Source organism: Maylandia zebra, linkage group LG12 (genome assembly GCF_041146795.1).
Source record: "Maylandia zebra isolate NMK-2024a linkage group LG12, Mzebra_GT3a, whole genome shotgun sequence".
Classification (NCBI taxonomy): Eukaryota; Metazoa; Chordata; class Actinopteri; order Cichliformes; family Cichlidae; genus Maylandia; species Maylandia zebra.
Window position 1 is genome coordinate 28,515,467 of NC_135178.1, and position 27,745 is coordinate 28,543,211.

At 40.7% G+C, this 27,745-nt stretch overlaps 1 protein-coding gene across 2 annotated transcripts; it reads left to right on the top strand.

Moving 5' to 3' along the window:
• On the top strand, positions 1-27,402 carry cltcl1 (clathrin, heavy chain-like 1). 2 transcript variants are annotated; one of them, XM_012918040.5, is made up of 32 exons: positions 1-288; positions 7,656-7,863; positions 9,456-9,724; positions 11,138-11,299; positions 11,553-11,666; positions 11,756-11,929; positions 12,131-12,328; positions 12,656-12,856; positions 12,967-13,119; positions 13,246-13,368; positions 13,871-14,008; positions 14,101-14,265; positions 14,426-14,606; positions 14,704-14,867; positions 14,954-15,079; positions 15,189-15,331; positions 16,440-16,674; positions 16,758-16,880; positions 16,984-17,129; positions 17,215-17,398; positions 17,949-18,141; positions 18,229-18,386; positions 18,520-18,684; positions 19,381-19,656; positions 20,307-20,456; positions 20,549-20,680; positions 20,800-20,910; positions 21,426-21,596; positions 21,795-22,016; positions 22,669-22,695; positions 25,250-25,325; positions 25,726-27,402. In XM_012918040.5, exons 1-32 carry the CDS (start codon positions 247-249, stop codon positions 25,851-25,853), a joined length of 5,058 nt encoding a protein of 1,685 aa, XP_012773494.3. In that variant the 5' UTR covers positions 1-246; the 3' UTR covers positions 25,854-27,402. The 2 variants fall into 2 exon arrangements, with proteins under 2 accessions (XP_012773494.3, XP_004547065.3); XM_004547008.6 differs by lacking the exon at positions 22,669-22,695 and having other exon boundaries at positions 3-288.
• The last annotated feature ends 343 nt before the right edge of the window (positions 27,403-27,745 follow it).

Here is a 27,745-nt window from a genome sequence, read left to right on the forward strand (position 1 = left end):
GACTAGTTTTCTTAGCGGAGGTGCGGAGTTTTTGATTCAGGACTGGTGTAAGGGAGGCTACTGAATGGGAGCAGTCAGTGGATTCGTGTGATACCAACGCAAGCCACCCAGACTACCTACTACTGCCCATCAGTTTGACTTTTTGGGCATTTAGGGCACACAAAGAAGAACACCACCTTTATCCTCTTGTTGTCCCCTTCCCCTTTCCTTCCTCGCGGACTCTTCAGGCAGAGAAACCCTCCAGAAATGGCTCAGATACTGCCGATACGATTTCAGGAGCATCTGCAGGTAAGCAGACATACAGAAATCCCTAAATTTAATCCCAGCTCCTTTCTTTTTGCGCCACTCCTCGCCCTTGTGGGTCCGCACACACACAGCACATGTCGCATTTAAATGGAATCTGAAAAAGGGCTGCGGGGTGGTGCTCAATATAGCTACAGGCCTAGTTCTCTCCTGCCGGGCAGATGATGACTTGTAAAAATTGAACAGTCAGATCGTACACAGCCCCAATGCGGACCGGTACGTACGTGTGTGTGTGTGTGTGTGTGTGTGTGTGTGTGTGTGTGTATTGGGGGATACGCCGCAGTTTTTCCCGTTTAAGTTATAAACGACGCTGTCATTTTCACTGCGGTGTTTTGACACTTTGTGACAACTGAGCTCAGCTGTTCGCGCTACGTTGTATCTGAGAAATGAATGGCACTTGTTCTCAATCTTTGTTGCTGCCACGCTGTTGTCATGTCCTGCAGCCAAATACTCCCAGTTTCAGGAGCAAAAATCCCAACCAGTGTCTCTCAAAATGCCCAGCTTTTGCACACAGCTGGGCGTAACTGATAAAAATCACCGTAATGTGTTTCAAGTAACAACATGAAACTGTGCGCTTTATTTAGATCTTGGTCGTTGGATGTAGGTGTACAGGGGGATGTAAAAAGCGGTTATGTTTGGATTCACTCGGCAGTTGAATAAGTTCTGGAAACTGGCTGCTCAATCAGTTGTAATGAAGCCCGTAAGACCAGAAACGCATCATTCGATTGATATCTTGCCATGACCAAAACGCAATATGACATCTAGTTCCATAATGCAGCGTCAATATCATATTGATTTAATGTGTCTCCAAACTCATGGTGATTATTTATTTTATTGTATTGGTTTTGTCTTAGGGAGCATCTGCACAGCTTCAAAGCAATTTGCATCAATATATCAGAGGAACTCAAGCCCCTCAGACTCTTGGTGGAGAAAACGCACGCGGGTGCACACACACAACACAAATGCCCTTTTACAATCTGTGACAAGAAAAGAAAACAAGCAGCCAGTGATTTAGTCGTCTGTGGGGGAACAATTTGCACTATGGCCCCCTTTTTTTCCACTGCTATGGATTTTTAATCGCTGTCCCGTAGCAGCCCCAGTGCTTGGTGTCTTGCAGACAGAAGAGAAACTTTGTGATGCACCCCTCCACCTCCCCTGGTCTGTAGTCTGTTGTTATGGTAACAGCAGGCAGTGAAATGGCCTTTCACTAGAAAAAAATAAAAGCTCAGAGTCCCAACCCCCCTTCTCTCTCCCTCTGCTCCCTTCCTCTGGCCAGTAGCCCCACTTTCTCAGCCAAAGATCCTTTATCCACTAAAAAACTGCCAGCCAAAAGAGCCTGCAGCCTAGCAGGCTCCTCTCCTCACTGACAGGAGCGGTACACTGCTGCTCACTGATGGAGCACAGTGCAGTACCTGGCAATGTCTGGTTATTAGTCCAGATTGCTCACAACAGCACAGACCTTTCCCTTTATACATGTCTTAAGAAAATCAGGCCTTGAGACGGCAATAAGCAGCCCGCAGCTTTATGTTTCACCTCTACCGTGAAATCCCAGCTCTGCTACAGTCGTATCTTCCTGTGAGTCTAGGTGGCTCCAGCAGAGTGAAAAATGCTTGGAATTTGCAAACCCAGGACTTTGGGCCTCAAGTTGTTTAGCTTTTTTTTTTTTTTTTTTTTTTTCCTTTCCTTGGCCTGGTATTTACAGCTCAGTGTCTGCAGTCTGGGCCGAGGTTCACAAGTGTAACATGGATTTAGATTTGTGATGAGGTACCAGCTTGTTGAGCTAGCACTTGCATAATATACAGAGTACAGCAAATGCCATAATATCCTGACTATTAAAACTGTTGTTTAAATGGGCCTGATTATGCTTTTTCTCATCTTCTGTCATGCATATACTATTTAAATGCTGATAACATGGCACAAGTTTCAGAAGAGGTCTGTGAATGTGCAGCTCCACCCACCTACTGTTCAAACCTTCAACCAGATTAATGTTGAGATAAATGAGCATTAAAAAAATCGCTTTAATGTTCCTCTGTTTAGTGCAGACATATAAGATGAAGGACTGGGGTTTCTGTAGTGTTAAAGCCAGCTATGGATTACCTGCCTAACCTCACACTGTCACTAAGCTGTGGGGTAAATTCTCTTTACTTTGCTTTATGATTCTAGAACCATACTGTGCATGAGCATGGCAGAATCTGTCCTTAAATCAATGCAGTAATTGGTGGATCAGAGTTGGGTTCTGTGGATTATGATGGAGACAAAGATGAGGGACTGAGAATGGTCTGGTGAATTATGAAGGCGAGAGTCATTTACAGCTTTTGTGGCTCTTGTGCTGGCTGTCGGTGCAGCAGCCTACGTACTGTAGCAGCTTGTGTAAGTGCAAAGATTTCCCGCAGCTCTGAAGTGCCTGAAAATTGTCCTGTCTAGCTGAGTCGGGAGAAGTGAACCTGCTGTATTTGTACTAATGAAATGACGCCACCACGTCAAACCACCGGATGTGTTTGATAGACAACTGAGGTAAGCAGGCCCCCGTTTAAGCCTGGCAAATTGCATCAGGATAGGAAGCAGGATGACAGAACAGTCTAAGCGAGTCTAACAGGACACATCTGTGACCGCAGCAGTGGCTGGCAGGGACAAGGCTGAGCGTCTGTGTTCAGTCACCGGAATTCGATCATGAATGCATTGAAAGAGCAGTCATCCAACACATACAACACTCACATTGTGTCTTTCTGTAATTTCAAATGGGTCATGAACTTTGAAATTTGGATTAACTACAAGTGCGGATTGTTCTACAATCCACACTAGAATCAGAGATAAATATCTGTGTGTTTATTCTGACTTGGAAGTTCGAATATTAATAGAATCCATTGCTACTTTAAGGTGTTCATGATCGCCATAGCTATATACTTTAGGTTTATTTATATAGGCACTATTCACACTAACACTTTACTCAAGGCACTTTATACTTCAAGGTAAAGATCCAACTAAATTGAGAGAAAATCCCAACAATCTGATGATCCCACATGAGCAAGCACTTTGCGACTGCAGGAAGGAAGACCTCCCTGATAACAGGAAGAAACCCTCTGGTAGACCATGGGTTAAGAAGGGTGCGACTGGTTTTGGGGGAGGGGACAAGAGGAGAGAAAGATGGAGAGACCAAGACAAAAAACAAACTCTGATTTCCTAAAATAAAGGCTACGCGCTTTGCGAGCAAGTTCCACTTCCCCCCCCCCCCCCCCCCCCCCCCCCCCCCCCCCCCACATTCTTCGATTTATTAAAAAAAAAAGTGCTTGTGTAATCTCGTCATGAGCCCAAAACCATCAGCTGCTGATTCAACGTGTCAGTGCCTCAGCAAGATGTCCACCCATCCTGTGACTCACCAAATACCGTCAATGCTGCTTCATCAGTTAAGATCTCCTGCCTTTTGTTACTGCGGTATTAACGTATTAATACGTTGTTTTTATTGTCTCATGTGTGCAGCGAAGATTGCTTAGAGGAGTCTGCAGTGTATCACTGGTTAGTATTTAAATGGATCACTGGAGACAGTAAGATGAAGCTGAAGTGGGTTTTTAGTCTGGCATATTCGACTAAGAATCAGCTGGGGGGGAGTGTTCTTACAGCGAGCCGGTCTCTCCACCCTGAATCGTACTGTAAAATGCCAGAGGCCTGTGTTACTGGAACTAGAATCAACATACCTTGCTACCTCTTGGCCATTGTTCTTCATTTCTCGCAGGAGGCACATACATCACTCTGACTTCTCTTATTTACAATGGTTTGCTCCCTCTCTTCGTTGCCAACAGGATATTGGTCAGTGTCTTGAGCTCCTCCTTTCACTCCCAACCTTATCTTTTCCTCCATTATCTTTATTGTAACTTCCCTTCCCTCTGCTTCCAGAGATAGTTTTGGCAGTCTTGAAGAGATGCAGCATATGGCTCCATTCCTCCCCCAGGGCTTTTCTGTGGCCTTTACAAGATGCCTTAAACAATGAAAATATTATTATTCTCATCCTTTATTATTTAATCATTGGGACAATAAACATTAAAAAATGCCAACTGCATAATTAATTAATTAATTCTCTGGCTTAAAGAACTTGTTCCACGGTTAAGCAGCACTTGAATATTGATCTTTAATGAAATATTTGTCTCTTTATTATAAACTGCAAACATGCTTCAGTTAAAGTTGATTCTGTAATGTTGTGAAAGGGGAATTATGTTAATTTGCAGCTCCATATTTTTATTCTTGGACTTTTCTTGGACATTGGCACAACCCCAAAGGTGATCCTTTGCATGAAACAAGCTGCTTTAACTCTGTTTCTCTACTTTTAAAGCAGCTTTCTTATGATTGGCTGTCCCAAACAGAATGTATCTGGCTGTGGTTTGCGTTGCATTAACTGTTTAAGAATTACAGCCATTTTCATACATGGTGCCCAGTTTTCAGAGGCTCAATTTGTGCCTGATTAAGTGAGGCCAGTTTCCTCATTATTAGATGACAAATTAGGCAGACAAATGTTGAACTTTCATGTAGTTGCTTTTCACTGGAACTCTTAATATGAAGTCCAAAGAGATGTTGCTAAAACCAAAATAAGCCTATCAGAAACTGTTACGGCCCCTGGCCTTGGATGAAGTGAGGCTGCCTGCTTTATGCAAATTCGAGTGTGGCAACACGATTTGCTGCACAAAATTTTACGATTGGACATTGTTGATTTGTCCTGAAGTTTTACAATCTGGTACATTCTTAAAAAGAATGAACGCACTGACCAGCTCAAGAATTTCACAACATCTAACCAAGTCATGAGCACTCTCAAGCTGATGGAGGTACCATTGTTAAGATTTACAATCAAAACATGTCTTCATGAATGGAAATACAGGGTTTACAAAAAGGTGCAAAACACTGGTTACGCTTGAGAACATGAAAATGAAACCAAGATGAACTTGTACCAGAATAGTGGGAAGAGAAAAGTGTGGAGAATGAGGAGTCATACCTCATTTTCTATCAAACACGAGGATGGAGGCATTGTTATGGCATGGGCATGTATGGTTAGCAGTGGAACTGGGTTACTAGATGATGTGACTGCTGATAGAAACAGCAGGAGGAATTGTGAATTGTATAGGGATATACTCTCTGCTCACATTCATTCAAATGCAGCAAAACAGATTGGATGATACTTCATGGTGCAGATGGATAATGACCTGAAGCATATTGCAAAAGCAACCCAAGAGTTCCTCAAGGCAAAGAAATATGAAATTCTTCTTCAGTGACCAAGTGAGTCACTCGATCTCAACCCAGCAGAGCAGATTTTCAGTTGTTAAATACAAAACTGAAGGTAGAAAGATCCTCAAAGAAGAAGCAACTGAAGGTGGCTGCTGTAAAGGCCTGGCAGAGCATTTTAAGGGAAGAAACTGAATTTTGTGGTCTGCATCAGTTCTGTCTTTTGATTGGTCACAGGACTGTAGGTCTCGAAAACAACAACAAAATCTAAAAAGAAGCCAAAAAACTGCAAAAAACTAACAACTGTGTTTGGTAATAACTACATGTCCCCCCCCCCCCAAAAAAGTGACTAACCACTGTACACATGAAAATACTGATAAGCGTAGCCTATGCTAAAGCTAGCACCTGGTATAAGTGAAAATCTAAAAATATTTTGGATATAATTAATTAAGGATAATTCTATTTTTCTTTGGAAGCAGCCCCTCTGATCACCCCAGGCTGAACACTGCTGCATCCTTCCTGTTTTGGAGATGACATGATTTAAATGGCTCAGCGGTCATGATTTGTTTTCCTGCTCTATCAGCCAACTGCGAGATAGTACAGTCCTTGTGATGAGCAGAAGGATTCCTTTCCGCTTGCCTCAGACTGCATAATGCAGTCAGTTCAGTCATCAGAGGGAGAGTGCATGTTTCTGTCTGTCCTCTCAGTTCAGTTAGTTTGACAATGTGTGCAGTAATTCCTCTATTCAACCAAACTGGACTTTTTCATGTTTGTTAGTTTTGAGGCAAATGTGTGATGTTGTGTTGACTTGTTCTCATTAGGTTTGCTTTATTAAAATTTTCTAATGTGTTCTTGGTTTTAGTGAATCTCTTGTTGTTGTTATTTTTTTTAGTTTTTTTTTTTTTTTTAGTGGTAATTAAACTTTATTTACAGCTAGCTGCTTAAAATGATGATTAAATACACTGTCAAGGTCCAGTCGAGCTTTAATAAAATTAAGTATTAGAGATGTAATGATAAGTACAATGACAGCATTACTATTTATATCATAGGAAATTCTGGAAATTATTGTCAGCTTGTGTAAAATAAAGCTCTGTTTAGTTAACATCCAGCTGTGTGCCCACGCTTGTCCCCTGGCTCCATGTACCACCGACCAGACCTCCTGTATGGGAAAACGACCTTTAAGAGTATCCCTGGAAAACTTGAGCAGACCTGCTGCTATTTTAATCAAGTCCATGTTATGATCCATCGCTCACTACTTTCTCTTCCCCTAAAAAGCAAATGGCAGCTGCTCCCACATATATTTTCTCACCACATTTTAAGTTGTTGCAACAAAAGCATAGTATTAAAGCAGGAATATTGTGCTTGTGGCTGAGTTTTGCTTTCACAGCCCCAATTCTGTAAAAGTCAGGATGCTGTGTAAAAATTAAAATAAAGAGAATGAAATGCAGTTCTGTTTTATAGCTTTATGTGTCACCTTATGCATATCTCTCACAAACTGGCTGCAGCTGTTCGCCTGTGAATGAGGATGGGCTCACTGACCAATAATTAATTTTTAAGTACTTTTATTACAAAATGTACTATACTGTGTATACTATGTATACTAAATATACATACAAAATGTGTCTGCCAGCTGAATGCAATTTTCTCTTATCTATGATACAGTCTATAATAATTAATGTACTACAGTGTATTTGCATTTATGTAGGCCTTTTCTAGTCGTACTGACCACTCAAAGTACTTTAAACTACAATTTCCAGTTAACTAACAGTGCTTACTAAAAAGTGTTGGGGGGTTTTCAGGGTACAGGTTCCTGCTCATCTAGATGAAATGGGTAGCAAACAAACACATATATACTACTAGCTACAGCTCTGTCATCTGGTATACTTCTGATATATCATTAGCTCCTACCCTTTTTGTTTTTGTGTATATGTGAAGACATGTCTGTGGTCATACTCTTTCTTTAAATGTGATTGCATCTGTGTTGTCATTTTTATAAACTGTTTAGCCATTTCTTGGAAATGTACTTGTATCTGTTTCCAGCTACTGACTAGCTTACTGACCGTTATATGATACTCCACCACTGTAAAATGGGGTAACATAATTAAGCTAAAGGTTCTCACTTTTATTTCCTCAAAACTGTTTTTTAGCTGCAGAACCTGGGCGTAAACCCAGCCAACATTGGGTTCAGCTATCTGACGATGGAGTCGGACAAGTTCATCTGCATTCGTGAGAAGGTGGGCGAGCAGAACCAGGTGGTGATTGTGGACATGTCGGATCCCACCAACCCAATCAGGAGACCGATTTCTGCCGACAGTGCCATCATGAACCCCGCCAGCAAAGTCATCGCCCTCAAAGGTATGATGATGACGACGCATATAGAAATGACACAACACATTTAGGCAGCAGTGGCCAATAGATGAGAAATACTGTATTGTTCTGAGGCAAAAGAAAGTCTGTTGGCTTTTATTACTGGTGGCCCTATATTAAGCGCAAAGTATTTTATTATTGTTTAAAGTCCCAGAATGAAGTCTGCATGGCCTCTGCACTGTTTATTTGCTTCTAGTTTTAACAGATTTAGCCGTTTACTAGAAATGCTGTGGGAAAGTCGCAGCAAAGATTAATGCCTGTCAATGTTGTAAATATGCCGAGTGCACTCACATCTATTACCCAGTGTAGTAAATTGGTTGTGAAAATTGATCGCCTGTCACTGAAACGAACCCTTAGAGCACAAACACAAGCGCTGATCAGGATGATTTGCTTATAATGCTTCTCTCTCTCCCTCCTCCCCCTTCCTCCCTCCCTCCTCCTTCTAAGCACAGTATTCCCTGTTTGCCCCTTTCCTTATGGTCTATCTTTGTCTTCTCATTCTTACCTGATTGACACTTTGCTTTTTCTCCTTTGCTTTCTGTCATTTCTCAGACGGTGAGTTGCTTTCTGTCTGTCTACCCGTCTGGCACGCTGTTGTGATGATACACTGGCCATGTCTCTCTCATAAAAGCTATCCCCTGTATCCCTTTTAACTATGCACATCTATTTCGACCACTGATCAATCAAAACACAGATGGCTACAAGAAAGGCACCTCAATATCACACGCACACCCACACTCCAGCCTAATCTTCTGGCAAATGCCCTACTTTTATGAGAATTGCACATGTGTTAGCATGACTTGTATGCTGGTAGATGTGTATGTGTGGTATGCATCATCAGATGTTATACAGTGAGAGGAGTCGGGGCACTCTTTGTGCACCTTTGCTCGCCTCTGTGAGCGTGTGCCAGCAGCCGTAATCAATGTTCAGATCTTTCCTTCCTGCACATAAGGGATGCCATTTATGTATCGTAAAGGCTCTGTGTTTGCAAGTTTGTACAGCAGCTCTAGTATTTACATGAGTCATGCATTACATCACCTGTTTGTTTTTCATTAAGTATTTTGGGTAAATGGAGGTTGTATCTGTGTTTAGTCAATTGTGACATTTTCAAAAGCTGCCGTCTGCTTTCTGTAGCTGCGGGTCAGGTCACTCAGTAAAGAGTGGTGCTTCCCTGGCTTCCGAACAATATCGAGCAGTTCAGATATAATTTTTATTTGCTCTTTATTTCTGACACAAGTTTTGAACACTCGTGTCAGAAATCTCCCTCGGTTCCCCATTACACTGGTGCTCACAGCACGGAACAGTAGTTACATTAAAGAAAATCATCAAGTCTTGGCTGAAACTAGGTCTTCGCCACTCGAAATAATCAAAAGAACAAGCTATTAAAACGTTTCCTCAATGAATAAATAGTTCCAATTAAAAGTAGCTCTATTTATTTTCTAACTATTTCGAGGCAGACATGTTCATCTGCCGGTCTGTGTGTTACTCAGAACAGCTATTTAATTTGTTGTTTGGAGTTATTTGACGACTTCTTTCTTGCCTGTTTCGTCTCACGTCTCTGTTTCTTTACCGACCCTCAGCTGCCAAGACGCTGCAGATCTTCAACATTGAGATGAAGAGTAAGATGAAGGCTCACACCATGTCAGAGGAGGTCATGTTCTGGAAGTGGATCTCTGTAAACACCGTGGCTTTGGTGACAGATACTGCCGTCTATCACTGGAGCATGGAGGGGGATTCCCAACCGACTAAAGTATTCGATCGGCACGCCAGTCTGGCCGGATGTCAGATCATTAACTACAGAACTGACGAACAACAGAAGTGGTTACTGCTGATAGGGATTTCTGCACAGGTATGAAAGCACAGATGATATAAACATTTTCTGTGAAAGGAATATTTATCTCTCCGATCCCTGTTTATAGCCTTATTGGACAAAAGATCACACAAAGAACACTTTATCTGAGGTCAACTTTTGTTTTCTTCACTGGGCTGGAAGGTTTTGGCTGTGAGCAGGTACACACTGGAAAGCAAAAGAATTGTTTTTACCACACTAAGTTTTGAAACCTTTAGCTATTGTGCGACAGTGAATTAGCTTTAAAAAAAAAAAATCTGCATTCCTAACCAATGACTGGATCATCTACTTTCTACAGGAACCAATAAACTTGGAACTTCATCACTTCCCATATTTGTTTGCTCACTGAAGGGGAGGATAAAGAGATCAAGCAGTTATGCCATTGTATTATGCCAATAAGGGTGTATAATGTCATTAAAAAGAAAAAACAATTTAGTCCAGGAACACATAAAAGACAGATTCTGAGAACAGTGGCATGAAATTCTAACAATTAAGCTTCCCAGAAATTTCTGCTGTAACCAGCCTCGCAGCATTTTATCCTTCTCTTACACAAAGAGTCGGTCATGGTTTGCAGCTGGAAAAGGGTAGAGTGCCTATTCCAGGTCAGAGTTGCTGTCCCAAGTGAAGGAGTCTATGTATCTCTGAGTCTTATTCACAAGTGAGGGGAGCAGGAGACTGACAGATGGATTGGTGATGAGGATGCTATTCCGGTCTGTTGTGGTAAACAGAGCTGAATGTAAAAGTGAAGCATTTACCAGTTGATCATCCCTACCCTCAGCTATGGTCACAAGCTTTTGGTAATAACTGAAGAATACAAGAAATACGTTTTGTCTGAAGGATCAAGCGGAGGTGGTTCTGGTATCAGACTAGGATATTTTCTGTTGGGCAAGGTGTTCTGGACATGTCATAGTGGGAGGAGATCAAAGAGTAGGACACGCTGCAAAGATGACATCTCTTTGCTCGCCTCAATGAGATGGAGGAGGCGGTTGGGGAGAGGGAGGTCTGGGCTTCTCTGCTTAGGTTGCTGCACCCTGTGACCTGCCCCTCAATAGGTGAAAGAAAAATGGATGGACAGATGTCTTTTTTTGCTGACTTGCTGAATCTCAATAAGAAAATCAATACACCACTCTTTTTCTGTTTTTCTAAAGGAGTCTGGATCTAGAGGACTATGTCAAAGTATGACAACATGCATACATATTTCAAAGTGAACTTGTTTTATATGTATATGTAAATCAAATAAGCAAACAGTTTGTTTACCCACATCTAACCAAATGCACAGATAATACCTACCATTTGTTCATACACATACAAACACACTGCCTGAATTTTAAACCTGTATATTTGATCCTTAATGACTTGAACATATCAATTTTTTTCCCCCACCCTTTTTTTTCCTTTTTCCTTGTCCTCCAGCAAAACCGTGTGGTCGGAGCAATGCAGCTGTACTCCGTTGACAGGAAAGTGTCCCAGCCCATCGAGGGCCACGCTGCTGCCTTCGGGGAGTTCAAAGTGGAGGGAAATGCCAAACCTTCCACTCTCTTCTGTTTTGCTGTGCGCTCACAGGCTGGGGGAAAGGTGAAGGCCATTCGAATGTACCCATGATGCTATCTGTGTTTTTAGCTGCTGAGCAAACTGCTTTGAAGTGCCTTGAAAGAGTAATGTTTATGTTAGAATCCTATGAAATAACTTTTATGCGTCATGCCTTTTGGTTAAAATTGAAGTTCCTATATGGTAGCATCAGGAAAGTTTATTTAATGTACAAATCCTCAACTGTGATGTTCTTTTTGGTCTCATTTGCTGTACTGTTGTCTTGGTTTACTTCTACCAGTTACACATCATCGAAGTTGGTCAGCCAGCTGCAGGAAACCAGCCATTTGCTAAGAAAGCTGTGGATGTGTTTTTCCCACCAGAGGCCCAGACAGACTTTCCTGTTGCTATGCAGGTAAAGAAAATGAGGCTGCTTCTACTGTACTCTGCTCACCACATTATGGGTCACTCCTGAATGTTTCTCTTTCTAATTATTCTCCTCAGATTGGTAGTAAGCATGGCGTAATATACTTGATCACAAAGTATGGTTACATTCACCTGTACGACCTGGAGTCTGGAGTGTGTATTTACATGAACCGAATCAGTGCTGAGACCATCTTTGTAACCGCTCCTCACGAAGCCACTTCGGGAATCATTGGTGTCAATAAGAAGGGACAGGTGAGAAGCAAACGGGCAGTGAGTGTGTGCAGAACAAATTCCCAAGTGAAATGTTTATTGACTGTAATGACTGTAATGTTTTGGCAAGCTATGCCTGGCAGACATTCTTAAGAAACTGGACTGTTAACTGGACACATTTCTTAAGTTTAGTTATTTTTACTGTGCAGTTCTTAATTATTATCTGTTCCTTTTTTATTATAGGTTTTGTCAGTATGTGTGGAAGAGGAGAATATTGTAAACTATGCCACCAACGTGCTGCAGAACCCTGATCTCGCCCTGAGGATAGCTGTCAGGTCAAACCTTGCTGGGGCAGAGGAGCTTTTTGCTAGGAAGTTCAACACTCTGTTTGCCCAGGGAAGTTACTCAGAGGCTGCGAAGGTTGCTGCATCAGCACCCAAGGTACGCCTGTCTCTGCTGCCATTTTGTCATTCTTGCCTATGCTAATATGAACCAGGTGTGGGTGAGAACTGCACAAGGAGTCTTGCATTTGCACAGAATCAAATTGTCAAATATTTTTCTGTTGGTGCTTAAAACTATGACAGTTACACACACTGTGATTCAGCACTGAAAAACGAAACCCAAAAAGAATCCCGTGTATGTTAATGTGAAAACACTGCAATAAACATGAAGTTCTCCTTCAAAACATTTCATGGAATCTGCTTTTGTTTTGTTTTTTACTCTACGACTAATAATTCCTTCATTCTTTGATGTCTTTCCTCGCCTCAGGGTATCCTGCGAACAGCAGAAACCATCCGCAAGTTTCAGAGCGTCCCGGCCCAGCCGGGTCAAGCCTCTCCACTGCTGCAGTACTTTGGTATTCTTCTGGACCAGGGCCAGCTCAACAAGTTTGAGTCTCTGGAGCTGTGCAGGCCTGTCTTGCAACAGGGCCGCAAGCAACTACTGGAGAAATGGCTGAAAGAGGACAAGGTATAACTGGAGGATTAAAGAAATGAGGCAGATTTGTAGATATACAGTTATTTTATTTATTTTACAGTGACCAGTGTAAGTGAAGTAGCTTTCCTCCTCTTGTGTTGTAGCTGGAGTGCTCAGAGGAGCTGGGAGACCTGGTGAAGGCCTCTGACCCCACTCTCGCTCTTAGTGTGTACCTCAGAGCAAATGTCCCCAACAAGGTCATTCAGTGCTTTGCAGAGACTGGCCAATTCCAGAAGATAGTGTTGTATGCTAAAAAGGTAATCGGAAGGCTTATTGTGTTTCCATTTAAATTTTGAGCATTGCACAAATGGCAGGCATGCAGTATGTTTATAGTATTGCATTGATGCTTGAAAGTGCATTTTTATCCTTCTGCGTTCGCGTAGGTGGGATATACCCCAGACTGGGTGTTTCTGCTGCGGAATGTGATGCGTGTGAATCCAGACCAGGGTCTGCAGTTTGCTCAGATGCTGGTCCAGGATGAGGAACCGCTGGCCAACATCAACCAGGTAAACCCGCACAAACGTGAACGCCTCTCTCACTGGAGACATCCTGCTCGTGTGCTCCCTTTAAAATGCATGTGCCTGTTTAGCCTTATACATGCACGCTAACGCACAAAGTGCCCAGTGTGGGAGCCTACATATGTGTTATTCCAGATGTGGCAGCAATGCCAGGAATTCACTGAGTCAGTCACCCTCTCCTCCCTTTAAAGCCACATCATCACTCCGCTCTGTCCTAATCTCAAACAGGGAAGATGATGACTTTATGAAAAGTGATGGTGTTAAGGCGACCTTTGCTTTTCGGATGTGAGCGTTTCATGTTTAAGGACATCTGCAAAACAGAAACATCTGGCTGCCGGGCCTGTGGTGTTTAATAGTGTGCAACTCAAGCCTTTGCATGCTAACTCAAATCATTGTTCACAGATGGTCTGAAATAAAATTTAAAAAAAAAAGAGAACTTTGTCTAGCTATTTGTGTTTTGACTGCTCTTTTCTCTCATGCTCTTTGGTAGATTGTTGATGTGTTTATGGAGGGTAGTCTGATCCAGCAGTGCACCTCTTTCCTATTGGATGCTTTAAAGAACAACCGCCCAGCAGAAGGTCACTTGCAGACACGTCTGCTTGAGATGAACCTAATACACGCCCCCCAGGTGAATGTTAATGTTCAGACTCTCCTGCAACCTTTTCTTTACTAATGTTAAATACAATGTGTTTGCTCATGTGTGCATATGCGCTGTTTTAGGTAGCAGATGCAATCCTTGGGAACCAGATGTTCACGCACTATGACCGTGCCCATGTTGCTCAGCTGTGTGAGAAGGCAGGACTACTACAGAGAGCTCTTGAACACTACACTGACCTGTACGATATCAAACGAGCCGTGGTTCACACACATCTGCTCAACCCTGAGGTATGCCTGTAGAAGGGCAATGATGCCTGTATACTGCTCTCTTGGGAGCGGCTTCATTTTACTCTTTAATGTGTGAAAATGCTTCCTGAAATGACTCCTTTTTCCTCCGTGCTCAACATGTTGCTTTACTTTCTCCCCGTTTTTTCTTTTTTCTTTTTAGTGGCTGGTGAACTTTTTTGGCTCCTTGTCAGTTGAAGACTCTTTAGAGTGTTTAAGGGCCATGCTGTCGGCTAATATCAGGCAGAACCTGCAGCTGTGTGTCCAGGTAGCATCTAAATATCACGAACAACTGGGAACTCAAGCGTTAGTGGAGCTTTTTGAATCCTTCAAGAGCTATGAAGGTAGGTGGAGTGGTTTTTCCTCATTTTCTGCAGGTTTGAATTCACACTAGATTAACTTAACCACCGTGTTGTTTCTCCCATCTCATATCTCTACAAGGCTTGTTTTACTTCCTTGGGTCGATTGTGAATTTCAGCCAAGAGCCCGATGTTCACTTTAAATACATCCAGGCTGCCTGTAAGACCGGCCAGATCAAAGAAGTGGAGAGAATCTGTAGAGAAAGCAACTGTTACGACCCAGACAGGGTTAAAAACTTTCTCAAGGTATAAAGATCCCCTAGCATATTTTTCTGATATTAGCATCTTCCAGAGTTAATTCATAATAAACCTCATGTTTCTTCTGCTTCTAGGAAGCAAAGCTAACGGACCAGCTTCCTCTTATCATTGTTTGTGATCGCTTTGACTTTGTCCACGACCTAGTTCTCTACCTTTACCGCAACAGTCTGCAGAAATACATTGAAATCTATGTACAGAAGGTAAGATCTACAGTTCGGGTGACTTTATACATAATCTGATTATTATCTAGTTATCGTTATCGAGCTGCATGATGCTTCTCTATTTTGAATCCTACCCACTTACTTTCAGGTCAACCCCAGTCGTTTACCAGTGGTGATTGGAGGTTTATTGGATGTGGATTGTTCTGAGGATGTTATTAAGAACCTGATCATGGTGGTCAGAGGGCAGTTTTCCACTGATGAGCTGGTGGACGAGGTAGAGAAAAGGAACAGGTAAGACTAAAGGGTAAAACGATTTCCTGTCATCTCTTATAGCAGCTTCTGAAATGACCTGGCCTTTAATGCGCAGGTATCTTCATATTCTGTATAGTTTTTCATATTTATATCCTGTTCATATCCTTTACATAGCTTGTACTCACTACAGCCTGTACATACTTATAGTTATAGAATATTCACAACATACTTCATACCGTGTACATTATAACATACCATAATAGACCCATTTCTGTAATATACTCACATATCTATATTATTGCTAATATATATTGTAATATATCTATATCACTAAAGCACTTCTGGATGGATGCAAACTGCATTTCGTTGCCCTGTACCTGTGCATGTGCAATGACAATAAAGTTGAATTCTATTCTATTCTATTCTATTCTATCATGCTGGTACATAAAAGCTGTTAAATCTAACTTCTGTAGGAATGAGTTTAAATGATAGATCAGAGTGCAAGCCATGTTTGCGGTTCTGCTGAACTACTTAGTTATGTGTGTTTTCCCCTCAAGTCATTGAAGGAAAAGAACAAATACTAACTTGAAAATTGTTTCTTTTCCAATAAACCTTGAGGCGATCAATAGTAAAGAATCATGATCTCCTTAGCTGATGCCTATAAATCCTTAAGCATTCACAAACAGGAGTGGAATACATGAATGTAAATATACAGACATTTATCTTTGTGTTTGCTCAGTGCATTCTTGTTAGTTTAATGCATACATGAAGTTGAAATTAATGTTTTAATTTTAACACCAAAGGTGATTTCTAGAGTGGATTCTCTGAGGTTGTCATTGTGTTTCATTGATACCTCAGCATCAACCAGCAGAATAACTTTGTCTCATATAATGAAGCTATTTAGTCTGTATCAACAAAGGTGGAAGTGAGAAACCCTAAAACATGACTCAATCGGCCTGCTGAGTGGACAATGCTGCCATCTAGTCTTCTGGCTGTGCATTACATCACAGGAAAAAGCTACATTGTAGCATCATCTTAGAAATGTAATGTGTGCTTTTACCAGTCCTTGCCATGAAATGAATTTTAAAAGCTTCTCCTAGGTATTATGTAATGAAGCTTTATATTAACGTACAGTTTCTGCTATCAGGTTGAAACTTCTGTTGCCATGGCTGGAGTCTCGTATCCATGAAGGATGTGAAGAGCCAGCTACCCATAACGCCCTGGCCAAGATCTACATTGACAGCAACAACACACCCGAGCGCTTCCTGAAGGAGAACCCGTTCTATGACAGCGCCGTGGTTGGACGCTACTGTGAGAAGAGAGACCCCCACCTGGCCTGTGTGGCTTATGAGAGAGGGCAGTGTGATCTAGACCTCATCAAAGTATGTAGATCACATTGTATGGCTTTAGTGTCATAGTTTAAATAATTATGATGAATGCATTTTAAACTATTTGTTCATGTCAGGTGTGCAATGAGAATTCATTATTTAAGAGTGAGGCTCGATATCTGGTACGGCGGAAAGATCCAGAGCTTTGGGCGACTGTGTTAGAAGAAAACAATCCTTTTAGAAGACAGCTCATCGACCAGGTATGGGATCCTCCACCTCTTCTTTTAAAGTAAAGCACGCAAACATGAATTGTATATATATTTTTTTTCTTTCAACATTTATTTTCGATTTTCCTCCTCTCAGGTGGTGCAGACAGCTCTGTCAGAAACCCAAGACCCAGAGGAGGTGTCGGTCACAGTGAAAGCCTTCATGACTGCAGACCTGCCCAATGAGCTGATTGAACTTCTGGAGAAAATCGTACTTGATAATTCAGTCTTCAGTGAACACAGGTACTTCAGGCTCACAGCTTATTCATGGTGATCATTTACGTGCAACCATTTTTCTAACATTTTTTTTTTTTTTTTTTTTTTGCAGAAACCTACAGAACTTGCTTATTTTGACGGCCATCAAGGCAGATCGCACTCGTGTGATGGAGTACATTAACAGGCTAGACAACTACGATGCTCCGGATATTGCAAACATCGCTATCAGCAACGAGCTCTTTGAAGAGGCGTTTGCTATTTTCAAGAAGTTTGATGTGAACACCTCAGCCATACAGGTAAAAACAAACCTAATCCTGCTAAAACTGCACTGATGCTGGAGGTCGAAGTTACAGTAAGCTAAAGTTACTAATCACAGAACCTTTTCTCTGTAAAAATATACATTAATATGTGCATTTATTTTACTCAATTAAGTACAAATTTCCATTTCTTTTTGTAAAAGAATTTGTTGCGACATTTGATGTTTATATTTCATGTGTCAGGGTATACCTCATCTCTCGACCTGTAAGAACTGGCATAATCTCCCGGGCCCTCCTACCAAAGTTAGAAAAACATTTAAGAAAATCAATGGATTAATGAATGAATTGATATTTACCTTTCCTAAATCCGGGCCATTAAAAGTACTTGTGGGTAAGCCCTTTAACTAAACTAACAAAGTCATTTGCCAATGATAGCAGGTTTCATCAGTTTCTCTTAATCACTGTGAATTTAGCACAATAGTGAAAACGAACGAGCCTTAAAAATGCTAGTCCTATTGTTTTATCTCATGTTGGCTCATAGAATATAGCCATCTCTTGTTTATTTATTTTTTATTTTGTATCCCTCTAGGTACTGATAGAGCACATAGGGAACTTAGACCGTGCCTATGAGTTTGCGGAGCGCTGTAATGAGCCTGCAGTGTGGAGTCAGTTAGCAAGAGCCCAGCTGCACAGAGACCTGGTCAAGGAAGCCATTGATTCATACATAAAAGCCGTTGACCCGTCAGCGTACATGGAGGTAGTCAACGCAGCCAGCAAGAACAGTACGTTTTTGATTTACAGGTAAAACATGCTAATGGTGTTTATCAGTCTTGGGTCTGAGCTGATCTGTAGTGTGTTGCTGTTTCTAGATAACTGGGAGGATTTGGTGAAGTTTCTACAGATGGCTCGGAAGAAAGCCAGAGAGTCTTACGTGGAAACGGAGCTGATCTTTGCTTTAGCTAAAACTAACCGTCTGGCTGAGCTGGAAGAATTTGTCAGCGGGCCCAACAATGCTCACATACAGCAGGTAAAAAAAACAACAACAAAAGTTCCAGCTGTAGTGTTAAAGAGATGTGTAGCTGTTGCAGAATGTGCTTTTTGCTCTTTGCCAGAAAATGATTGCTATCTATATATTCATCATCTGATCTCTACCTCTCCAGGTGGGCGATAGATGTTATGAGGAGGGTATGTACGAAGCAGCCAAACTTTTGTATAACAATGTGTCCAACTTTGCTCGACTTGCATCCACATTAGTCCACCTGGGAGAGTACCAGGCAGCTGTGGACAGCGCCAGGAAAGCCAACAGCACACGGACATGGAAGGAGGTAACAGGCGCAAAAACATTTTCTAGTATAATTACAGGTCTCCGCTTTGTCTGATTAATTTAAAAGACATGGGGAAACAATGCCGTAATTCTATATTGAGCATAACTGAATCAATATAGTGGCGAATTACAAGAGTAGTCATTTCAAGGCGCTTTATTTTTGTGACATTACAGACAGAAGCCCCAATGATCACACGGTTCCTTACAAGCAAAAGAGATGGATGGTAAACAAAAACAGGACAAAACAAAATGTCAGTGACATGCAATAGTGGATATAAATATAAATAGTGCTTATAAATGCATGGGGAAAAAAACAGAAAGTGAGGGAGAGAAACGCACTATGGCTACCCAGCAGTCTGAGCCTGTCATAAACAAGATTTATAAAACTACTTAAGGGGCTGATTTAACAGCTTTTTTTAATTTTTATTTTATTATTAGTTTTGTTTTATTTCTGTGGATATAAGATTGAAATTGAGTGATTTTCTTGCTGCAGTTTTTATGTTATTGTTACAGCTTTTAATTCAGGTCACCTCAGTGTTTCTAATGTAGTCACTTCATGTAAAAAATGACAGATTCTTGATGATTAGAGGATTACACGAAAAGGTAGCAAAACACAGGATATGATGATATGAATGATAGAAGTGGTCCTCTGTTTATCGTTGGCTATCTCCAGTTTCATGCATTAATTTCTTTTCAGGTATGTTTTGCATGCGTGGACGGCGAGGAGTTTCGTCTGGCACAAATCTGCGGCCTTCACATTGTGATCCATGCTGACGAGCTGGAGGACCTTATCAGCTACTACCAGGACCGCGGGTACTTTGAGGAACTCATTGCTCTGCTCGAGGCTGCTTTGGGTCTGGAGCGGGCCCATATGGGTATGTTCACCGAGCTCGCCATCCTGTACTCAAAGTTCAAACCTCAGAAGATGAGGGAGCACCTGGAGCTCTTCTGGTCCAGAGTCAACATCCCAAAGGTAGTGTTTCTGTTACTATATGTGCGCGTTTGCCCGTTTCAAAACTGTTCTTTCTTTTGTCGGATCAAAGAGGTTGCTTGTGTGCCATGAAATCTTTTGATTCATTACTCCGTGAACATTCTGCTTCTCATCAGCGCCATGAAAAAGGAGGCAGACAGAAAATTAATTGACTTGTTTTTCTGTCTTTTACAGCTAGTTCTTTACTGACACATTTCTGGTGACTTGCAGCAATTAAACTTTCATTTACCAGCTTTATGCAACTGTTTGTCATCTTGCACTCAAATAACCTTTTAAAAACTTTAAATATCTTTTTTTAAAAATGGTTAAAAGCATGAAATACTATTTTATTTTAATATTTTGCTAATTTCAAAAGATGTGTATTAATACATCTATATACCGGTAAATGGTTAAAAAATAATTATGCTTTGATATGAATTTTTATTTTTTTTGGCTCAGTGTGTGTGTGTGTGTGTGTGTGTGTGTGTGTGTGTTTCCCCCCTCCCTCTCAAAAAGAGTAGGTTACATAAAAAATAAATCATCTATTTGACGTCAGCCTTTCAAAGCTTCAAGACATTTTACTTCAAATATATCAAATCTATTAGACCAGCCAAACAAATCTCTGACAGTAATGAATGTTTTCTGTCTACCAGGTTCTTCGTGCTGCAGAGCAGTCTCATTTATGGGCAGAGTTGGTTTTCCTTTACGATAAATACGAGGAGTATGACAACGCTGTCATCACTATGATGACTCATCCGACTGACGCATGGAAAGAAGGGCTTTTTAAAGATATTATTGCAAAGGTAAACACGGCTATTTTCAAATGTTTATTATTTTCACAAACTGCTTACATGATCAATTGATCACTTCTTGTGTTTTTTCTTTTATCCTTTAGGTTGCCAACGTGGAGCTCTACTATAAGTCTCTATCCTTCTATCTGGATTACAAACCCCTCCTACTGAATGATCTGCTGACCATTTTGTCTCCTCGGTTGGACCACAGCCGGGCTGTCATCTTTTTTAGCAAGGTAACAACCAGCATGGCCAGCTTCACTTTTTAAAACATATATTAAATAAAATGTGTTTTTCTAAATAAACTAGACCCATTGCTGATATGGTGTGACATGGGTTGCTTTTTCTCTCTTAGATGAACCAGCTGAAGTTGGTCAAGCCTTACTTGAGGTCTGTGCAGAATCACAATAACAAGTCTGTCAATGAAGCTCTTAACAACCTGCTTACAGAGGAGGAAGACTACCAGGTTTGCCAGCCTGCTCTGTGACTTATATTGATCACAACACGTGATGTAAAACACAAAGAGCTCAAATATGTGACCTATTTGTTGCCATTTTTTTGTCGCTTTTGTATTATTTACTGTGTTGTAAGCATTATTTACAATTTTTTTTTTTTAGACATTCAAACAAGTATGGCAATCAAATGCTACAAAGCTAAAAAAAAAAAAAGAGTAATATCTGTGTAAAGAAAGTCATAAGGATATAACCTATGGCCTGGCTGTAAATCGCAGGTGATTTTCTAGCCCCTCTCGTAGCCACTGATAGCAGCGGTTCCAATTTTAGACGTAGCAATTTTGTTTTGCTGTGATGACGCCTGCTTTTTCACACCAGCACCAGTCTCTTTATGTTGAAATCCACAGAGCCAGTTATGGATTGAGGATAGACATCATACTGGTGTAAATGGGTACAGGAAGCAGTGCCCAGGACGCTGTTACCTCTGGATCTCAAATGCAATGCATTTCTATCCGTGTATCATCCACAGGGATTGAGAGCCTCCATTGATGCTTATGACAACTTTGACACCATCGGGTTGGCTCAGAGGTTAGAAAAGCATGAACTGATTGAGTTCAGGCGTATTGCTGCTTATTTGTATAAGGGCAACAACCGCTGGAGACAGAGCGTGGAGCTTTGCAAGAAGGACAAGCTATACAAGGTAATGAAAAAAATAATAGAAAAGCTCTTAAAAATACAGACGACTTTTAAAAGGTTCCATTTCCTCAATGTACCTATAGATGGCAGTGTTTGTTTACTTCACAGGAATGATTCTTTTGGCTAATTTCTCACACTTGAAGATAAAGGATTTTATCTTTCACTCAGCCATGTGAATGAGATACATTTTTGTCTCTTCTAGGATGCCATGCTGTATGCAGCGGAGTCTAAGGATGCTGAGCTGGCAGAGACTTTACTCCAGTGGTTCCTAGAGGAGGGCAGGAAGGAGTGCTTTGCTGCCTGCCTGTTTGCCTCCTATGATCTCCTGCACCCTGACGTGGTGCTGGAGCTGGCCTGGAGGCACAACATAATGGACTTTGCCATGCCGTACTTTATCCAGGTCATGAGAGAGTACTTCACGAAGGTTGGTGCTGACAATCAACACCAGGAGTTTATTTGATGTCAGCTTTACCACTAAAATAGATTTCACTATTGTGTAATTTTAAGAAGAATATGTGGTGTTGGTGATGTAATATGTCTGTGATTTCTGAGAAACAGGTCAAACATATATGGTGAGACAAGAAGGCAGAGACTAAGGCCTTCTTAAGTAATAATATTTAAAGGGACAGTTCAGCCCATTTTTTTTTTCCCTCTGGCCTGCAGTGCTGTTTGTCCATCTATATTAGCCGGTGTAGTTTGCTCAGCAGAAGGTAATTTCCTATATGAAAGTGCTCACAACAAGATTTGTGCAATTATTTTGTGCAACTAGGTCAATACTTCTGGGAAAAGGCGTTAATGTCGAGTTTGTCGTATGAAATTTTTTTTGGCACTTTAAGAACCACAAGACACTAAAAGTGTCATTTAGTTCTGTTACATTCAAGCCTTCAAGCGACGATGTCACCACAGCTTGTATTTCCAAAACCATGCAAATACCATCAAAACGATCTAGATGGATTTTTAAAAAAAAAATCACTACAAGCCAGAGTGAAACATGTAAATCTTCATAATGACCTTTAAGTATATTTGCCAGTGCTACCTGCAGATATGTGAGGTCATGTCTTTGGGTTCTTTTCCAGGTTGATGAGTTTGCAGCGAAGGTGACGGTCTCTGGCCCTTTTTATTTAAAAAAATTCTCTTCTGTGTTCTGTCTGTCTGTTTTTCCTGTAACTTATCTCTTAGGTTTCTGATGTAGGAACCTAGCATGGACTGTAGATTGAATTTGGCCTAACTAGGTCTGGTCCTGGAGAACTGTAGTAGTGTGCAGGCTTTTGTTCCACTTGTGCCAGTACATGTTCAGATTAAGCAGGTTTCCCTCCAGTGAGCCCTAATCTTAGTTATTTATTTCTCTTGGTTTTTAGCCATTTGACACAAGTTCATGAGAAATAAAAATAAATAGACACATAACTACTTTTCAGTGAAAACATTAATAAAACATCTGGCTAAATGTGGCAGTAGTATATGAGTTAGACCAGGTGAAATGAACATTTTTAACCTCCTCTTATTCCAAATTGTATTTTAGAGCCTAAATAATAATGACTTAGTGACATTGACGCAAATCTGATGCAACAGAGATGAAACATAACAATTTTTAATGGATAATGTTTACTGGTTAAAGTTAAGAGTGACTATTATAATTGAGTATATAGTCTGCATCTTAATTTTGGGTAAATATGCAGCAGTAAAGGGACGTTTGGTAGATTATAAAGTGTTTTCTAGCTGTCAAGTGCAAGAAGGTAAATGTAGTCTAAAACAAAAACTCTGGAGCCAAGGCCTGTACACTATATATTTTTTTTTTTTTTTTTTTTTTTTTTTTCTTCTTCAGCACCAGGATTAGCCTGTCCTGGCCTAACGGATACCTCTAACTTTTCTCTCTCTTGGGGCTGCATCTTGTGTCAAGTGGCATTTTTAAAGCCTTGAAACACTGTGATCTTTCCATCTGACAGAGGCTTTTTGAAAGCCCAGAAAAGAAGACAATCACAGAGAAAAAGCTGCTTTGGCTTTAGACTTGCTCGATGCACCCCCATGTTTCTAACTAAAGGTCACTTTGTTTTAGTTTTTATTGTTGAAATTAGTGCAGGGCTGCAAACAATAACCTCAAAGGTTATGTAGTGCCCTTTCCTCAGTTTGTGGAAGTCTTTTCAGTTAGTTTTAATTTTTCAGTTTAGGTTTGTTGTAGGTAAACCTTTGGTACTGGTCAAACAGGTTGGGGTGGAATCTAACAGCCAGTTTGAGCAGCTAATCAGGTAGAGAAATCCCAACCCCGCCTCACATGAAGTAGTTCAGTACATACATGTTAAACAGGCAGCTTACCCCAGTGATACCATTGTATATGCAAATATCATGTTCTTTTCTCTACACCTTTGTCCCAACTTTTTAAGAAATGTTTATTTCTTTAATTCTGACTCAACATGACTCTGCGCTGACCGAGCTTCAATTATAAACCTTCAGTATTCAGCCTTCTCCACAGTTAAAGCACAGTGCCTGATTACTCCTTTGCACTTAGGGATTAGGATTAGTGCTACAAACAATTCACAATTACTGTACGCCTGGCAAGGATGAGCTTGACCTGCGAGCCCTTAGCTTGATTTTTAGGCCAGCAGTGATAAACACTCAGTCAGGAGGGTCTGCTTGCAGCTGTGATCAGGTGCACGTTGAAGTTGTGACTGCCACTTAATCTTGTAGCACTTTTTTAATGGCACAAAATTGGAATTTAGAAACGTACTGTTTAGCTTTTGCTCTCCTTGTATTCAAATATTTCTTTAACCTTAAACCTTACCTTAATTCTTCTTTTTAAAGGGTCAATTTTACACAAATCACTAAAATAAAATATCAAAATTAAATAAAATCAACCTGCTGGTGTCGAGTTGTGATGCAATTTTGGATTTGTTGCTGCTCTGTTGGATTGATGTTAATCTGCTTTTCTTCCTGGTGCATAAAGCACTTAGCTTTTAGAAAATTAGCACCTTTCCAAATTTGTCATTGTTCATTGTTATCTGGAATTCATAAGATGCAGACCATGTAAAGACTTTTTTTTTTTTATTTTTTTTTTTTTTTAAGGCAAATTATTTACTGGTGAATATAAAAAATAAACAACAGCTTTGAGTCACAGATGGTATTTGAATGAAAGATGGTATATTAAAGCTCAGAGCAGAACCTGTTGGATTGGGGTGATAGCAGGAGTGTCACAAGTCATTTGATGCTACTAGATGTGATAAAAGGTTAAATGGTTTTATTTAATGTGATTTGGGTAAACTGACCCTTAAATTTTCATTTAACATTTTTACTGCAAGCTTTATTAGAAATTCTCACCAAACCTGCATGGCATCTTCTCACCTTTAGCTGCACTGTGAAGTGGTGATTGTAGTTTTGTCTTTCACAGATGAAGATCATATATCTTCTGTAACTGCTTGTGTTTGTCAGTGTTTATTAATTTGATGTGGGATAAGCCTTAGTGTATTTTTAAAGCTCAGGTATTAGAGTGTATGTTGTAATTTGCAAAGTTTTTGCCAAAAATCTATGAAATATGAAAAACAGATTGAGCCAACTTGAGCTTATATACTTTCTGCACGATACCTAGAATCCATAAACTCAGACTTTCTTTCAACAGTAAGCGTGTGAGTGATGTCTAATCCGTCCTCTCTTCTTTGTTGCCCTCAGGTGGACAAACTGGAGGAGGCCGAAAGCCAAAGAAAAACTGAAGAGGAAGTGACAGAACCTCAGCCGATGGTGTTCGGTAGGTTTACAGGCAGAACAGCTCACTGAGGGATGAACATTGTTGTTCCTGGATAAAGTAAATGATTTCCCCAAATGAAGCTTGGGCTATACTTTACAATGATATAATCTAGCTGATTAGTTTACCCATAATAAGTGGACACGCTTGCATTTTCTGTTATTATCTGAAACCAGCAGCAGCTGTTGCTGTGTAATTAGCTTTACACCGCCAAAAGAATTACAGGCTCATTGAGCAGCACATAAAGAAAACCTAAGTGGAAAAAAAAAAAGCCCCATAATTTTGTTTGATATAGAACAAACAAATTTAGCAGTTCAACAAAACAGTCCAGTCATGTGTACTTTCTTATAAAGACGGGGGAAAATTTTATTTTGTCTGTGTTTGTTTTTGTTTATGTGATCAGGTCAGCAGCTGATGTTGACTGCCTCTCCTTCTCCAGTGGCTACCCAGCCAGCGTATCCTGGCTACGGTTACCCTCCCGCTGCTGCCGCAGGCTACCCCGCTCAGCCCGCTTACGGCTTCAGCATGTAGATCCGCCAACTCGTCCTTCTCCTCCACCCCTCTTCCCTACACACATCCACCCACCCTGAACCACACTGCTGCTCTGGGTTTCAACTGGCTGACTGGTGGCGTACAGCCTCCTGAAATTTCGCTGGGCCTTCATTTTCCAGTGAGGCTCCACGTGAATTCACAGAAACTGCAATAGAAACTTTGTCTCTAGTTTTTCCACACCCACTTTAGAAGGGTGGCATCAAGTCTGTCGGACCCCCCCCCCCTGTTGTATTTTCCACTCAGACATTATAACTGCATCACTGATCTACACGGCATGAAGTCACCTCTCAGCTCCTTAGAGGTATTAGCATACTGAAGATAACATTAGTTGCGCCAAACCACTCTGTCATGTTGCTGTTCCATGTAGACTTTATTAACCATAGAGCAGCTTTTTTTTCTGTTTTTTTTTTTTTTTTTTTTTTTCTTTCCTTTTAATTTTAGCACTGAAGAAGAGACTTTACTGCAGAGTTTAGGGGTACCTTACTCCTAAAGCACTGTCACAGCCTTACACATTCTGATGAGGCGGCAAAACGGGCTCATTTGTTCATGTTTAATTTTGCAACTGTCTCATGTTCTGATTAGAAAGACAGTTACTGTGCAATAGTTTTATTTGTCCTTTCACAACAGGTACAAATTGTTTGCTGTATTATGGACTAAGAACACTTGTTTTATGAGGTTACAGTCTCTGTGTGCGTATGTATGTGTGGGAGTATGCGTGTAGCCTCTAAAGCCTTTGGGGGTTTCGTCACCAAAATCAAGACACACTCAATGATATCTCCACTCCTTTGCAGCTGCAAACCTTTTGCTGGGTCAGAGCGGTTGATCTCATCAGTCGACTTTTTGGAGTTTCGGTAACGGTTGTGGCAAAAAGGCTGAAAGAAAGCAGGTGAAAACGGAAAGGCGAATTGTAGACTGTGCATGTGCTGCCAAACTATAATGCTGCAACCAGGAGCACAATTTTCATGTTACACTCAAGTATATGAAGTATTACTAATGTTGAGTAAAAAAAACCAGTTATGTATGATGAAACTTTCTGATCCAACTAATGAAAAAAAACAAACAAAAGTGTGGCGAAGCTCCAACACACTCGAGATGAAAACAGGGGAATGTTAGCTCACGTCCTGGTGCCGGCTGGTTCAAGTGTCATTATTGTACTGAAAACAGTGTATAATTTAAATATATTGAAATACCTAACTAATCAAAGTATTATGGAATATGTATTGTCTATAGTGTGTTGTTGTAGTCTTAAAAAGCATAATGATTTTTGTAAGAAAATGACAAAATGCAAAAACAGCAGATGAATAAATGCCAAAATCTTGAGGTAAGGCTGCTCAAGGTAACAAAAGATGAGTTATTGACTTTATTTCATGTCAACGTCCCCATGTGATAAGCAGAGCTCTGGCCCGTCGTGGTCCCGGCACTGGATTTGTCAAAGATAAAATGCAAATAATCTGAGCTGCACACCAGTTGCTTATTTTATCTGCACAATTCTTGCATACAGAAAGAGGAATAAAGTTTACACACTGTGTGTGTTCGTGCATTGTTATTTTACATCAGGAGACACTGGGTGTGAAACATTTCAGTTGAATCAAACAAAAATTAAGAGTTAGACTACGAAAAAAGTGGACGGATAGAATTAAAATGCATGAGTGGAAATGTGTTTACTTCTCATCAACACAGCACGCTCGCAGAGGCACTGGTGCGCGTGCTTGTTCACTGTAAATACCTTCAAAGTGTTTATTCTGAACTGCTTAAGTCACATCCAAAAAGGAGAAACTAACACAAAACATAAGCTTTAAAAAATACAAAAATGGACGAACCTACTCTGAAAGGTAACTTACACTAAACCGATTTAAAAATGGAGGAAAACA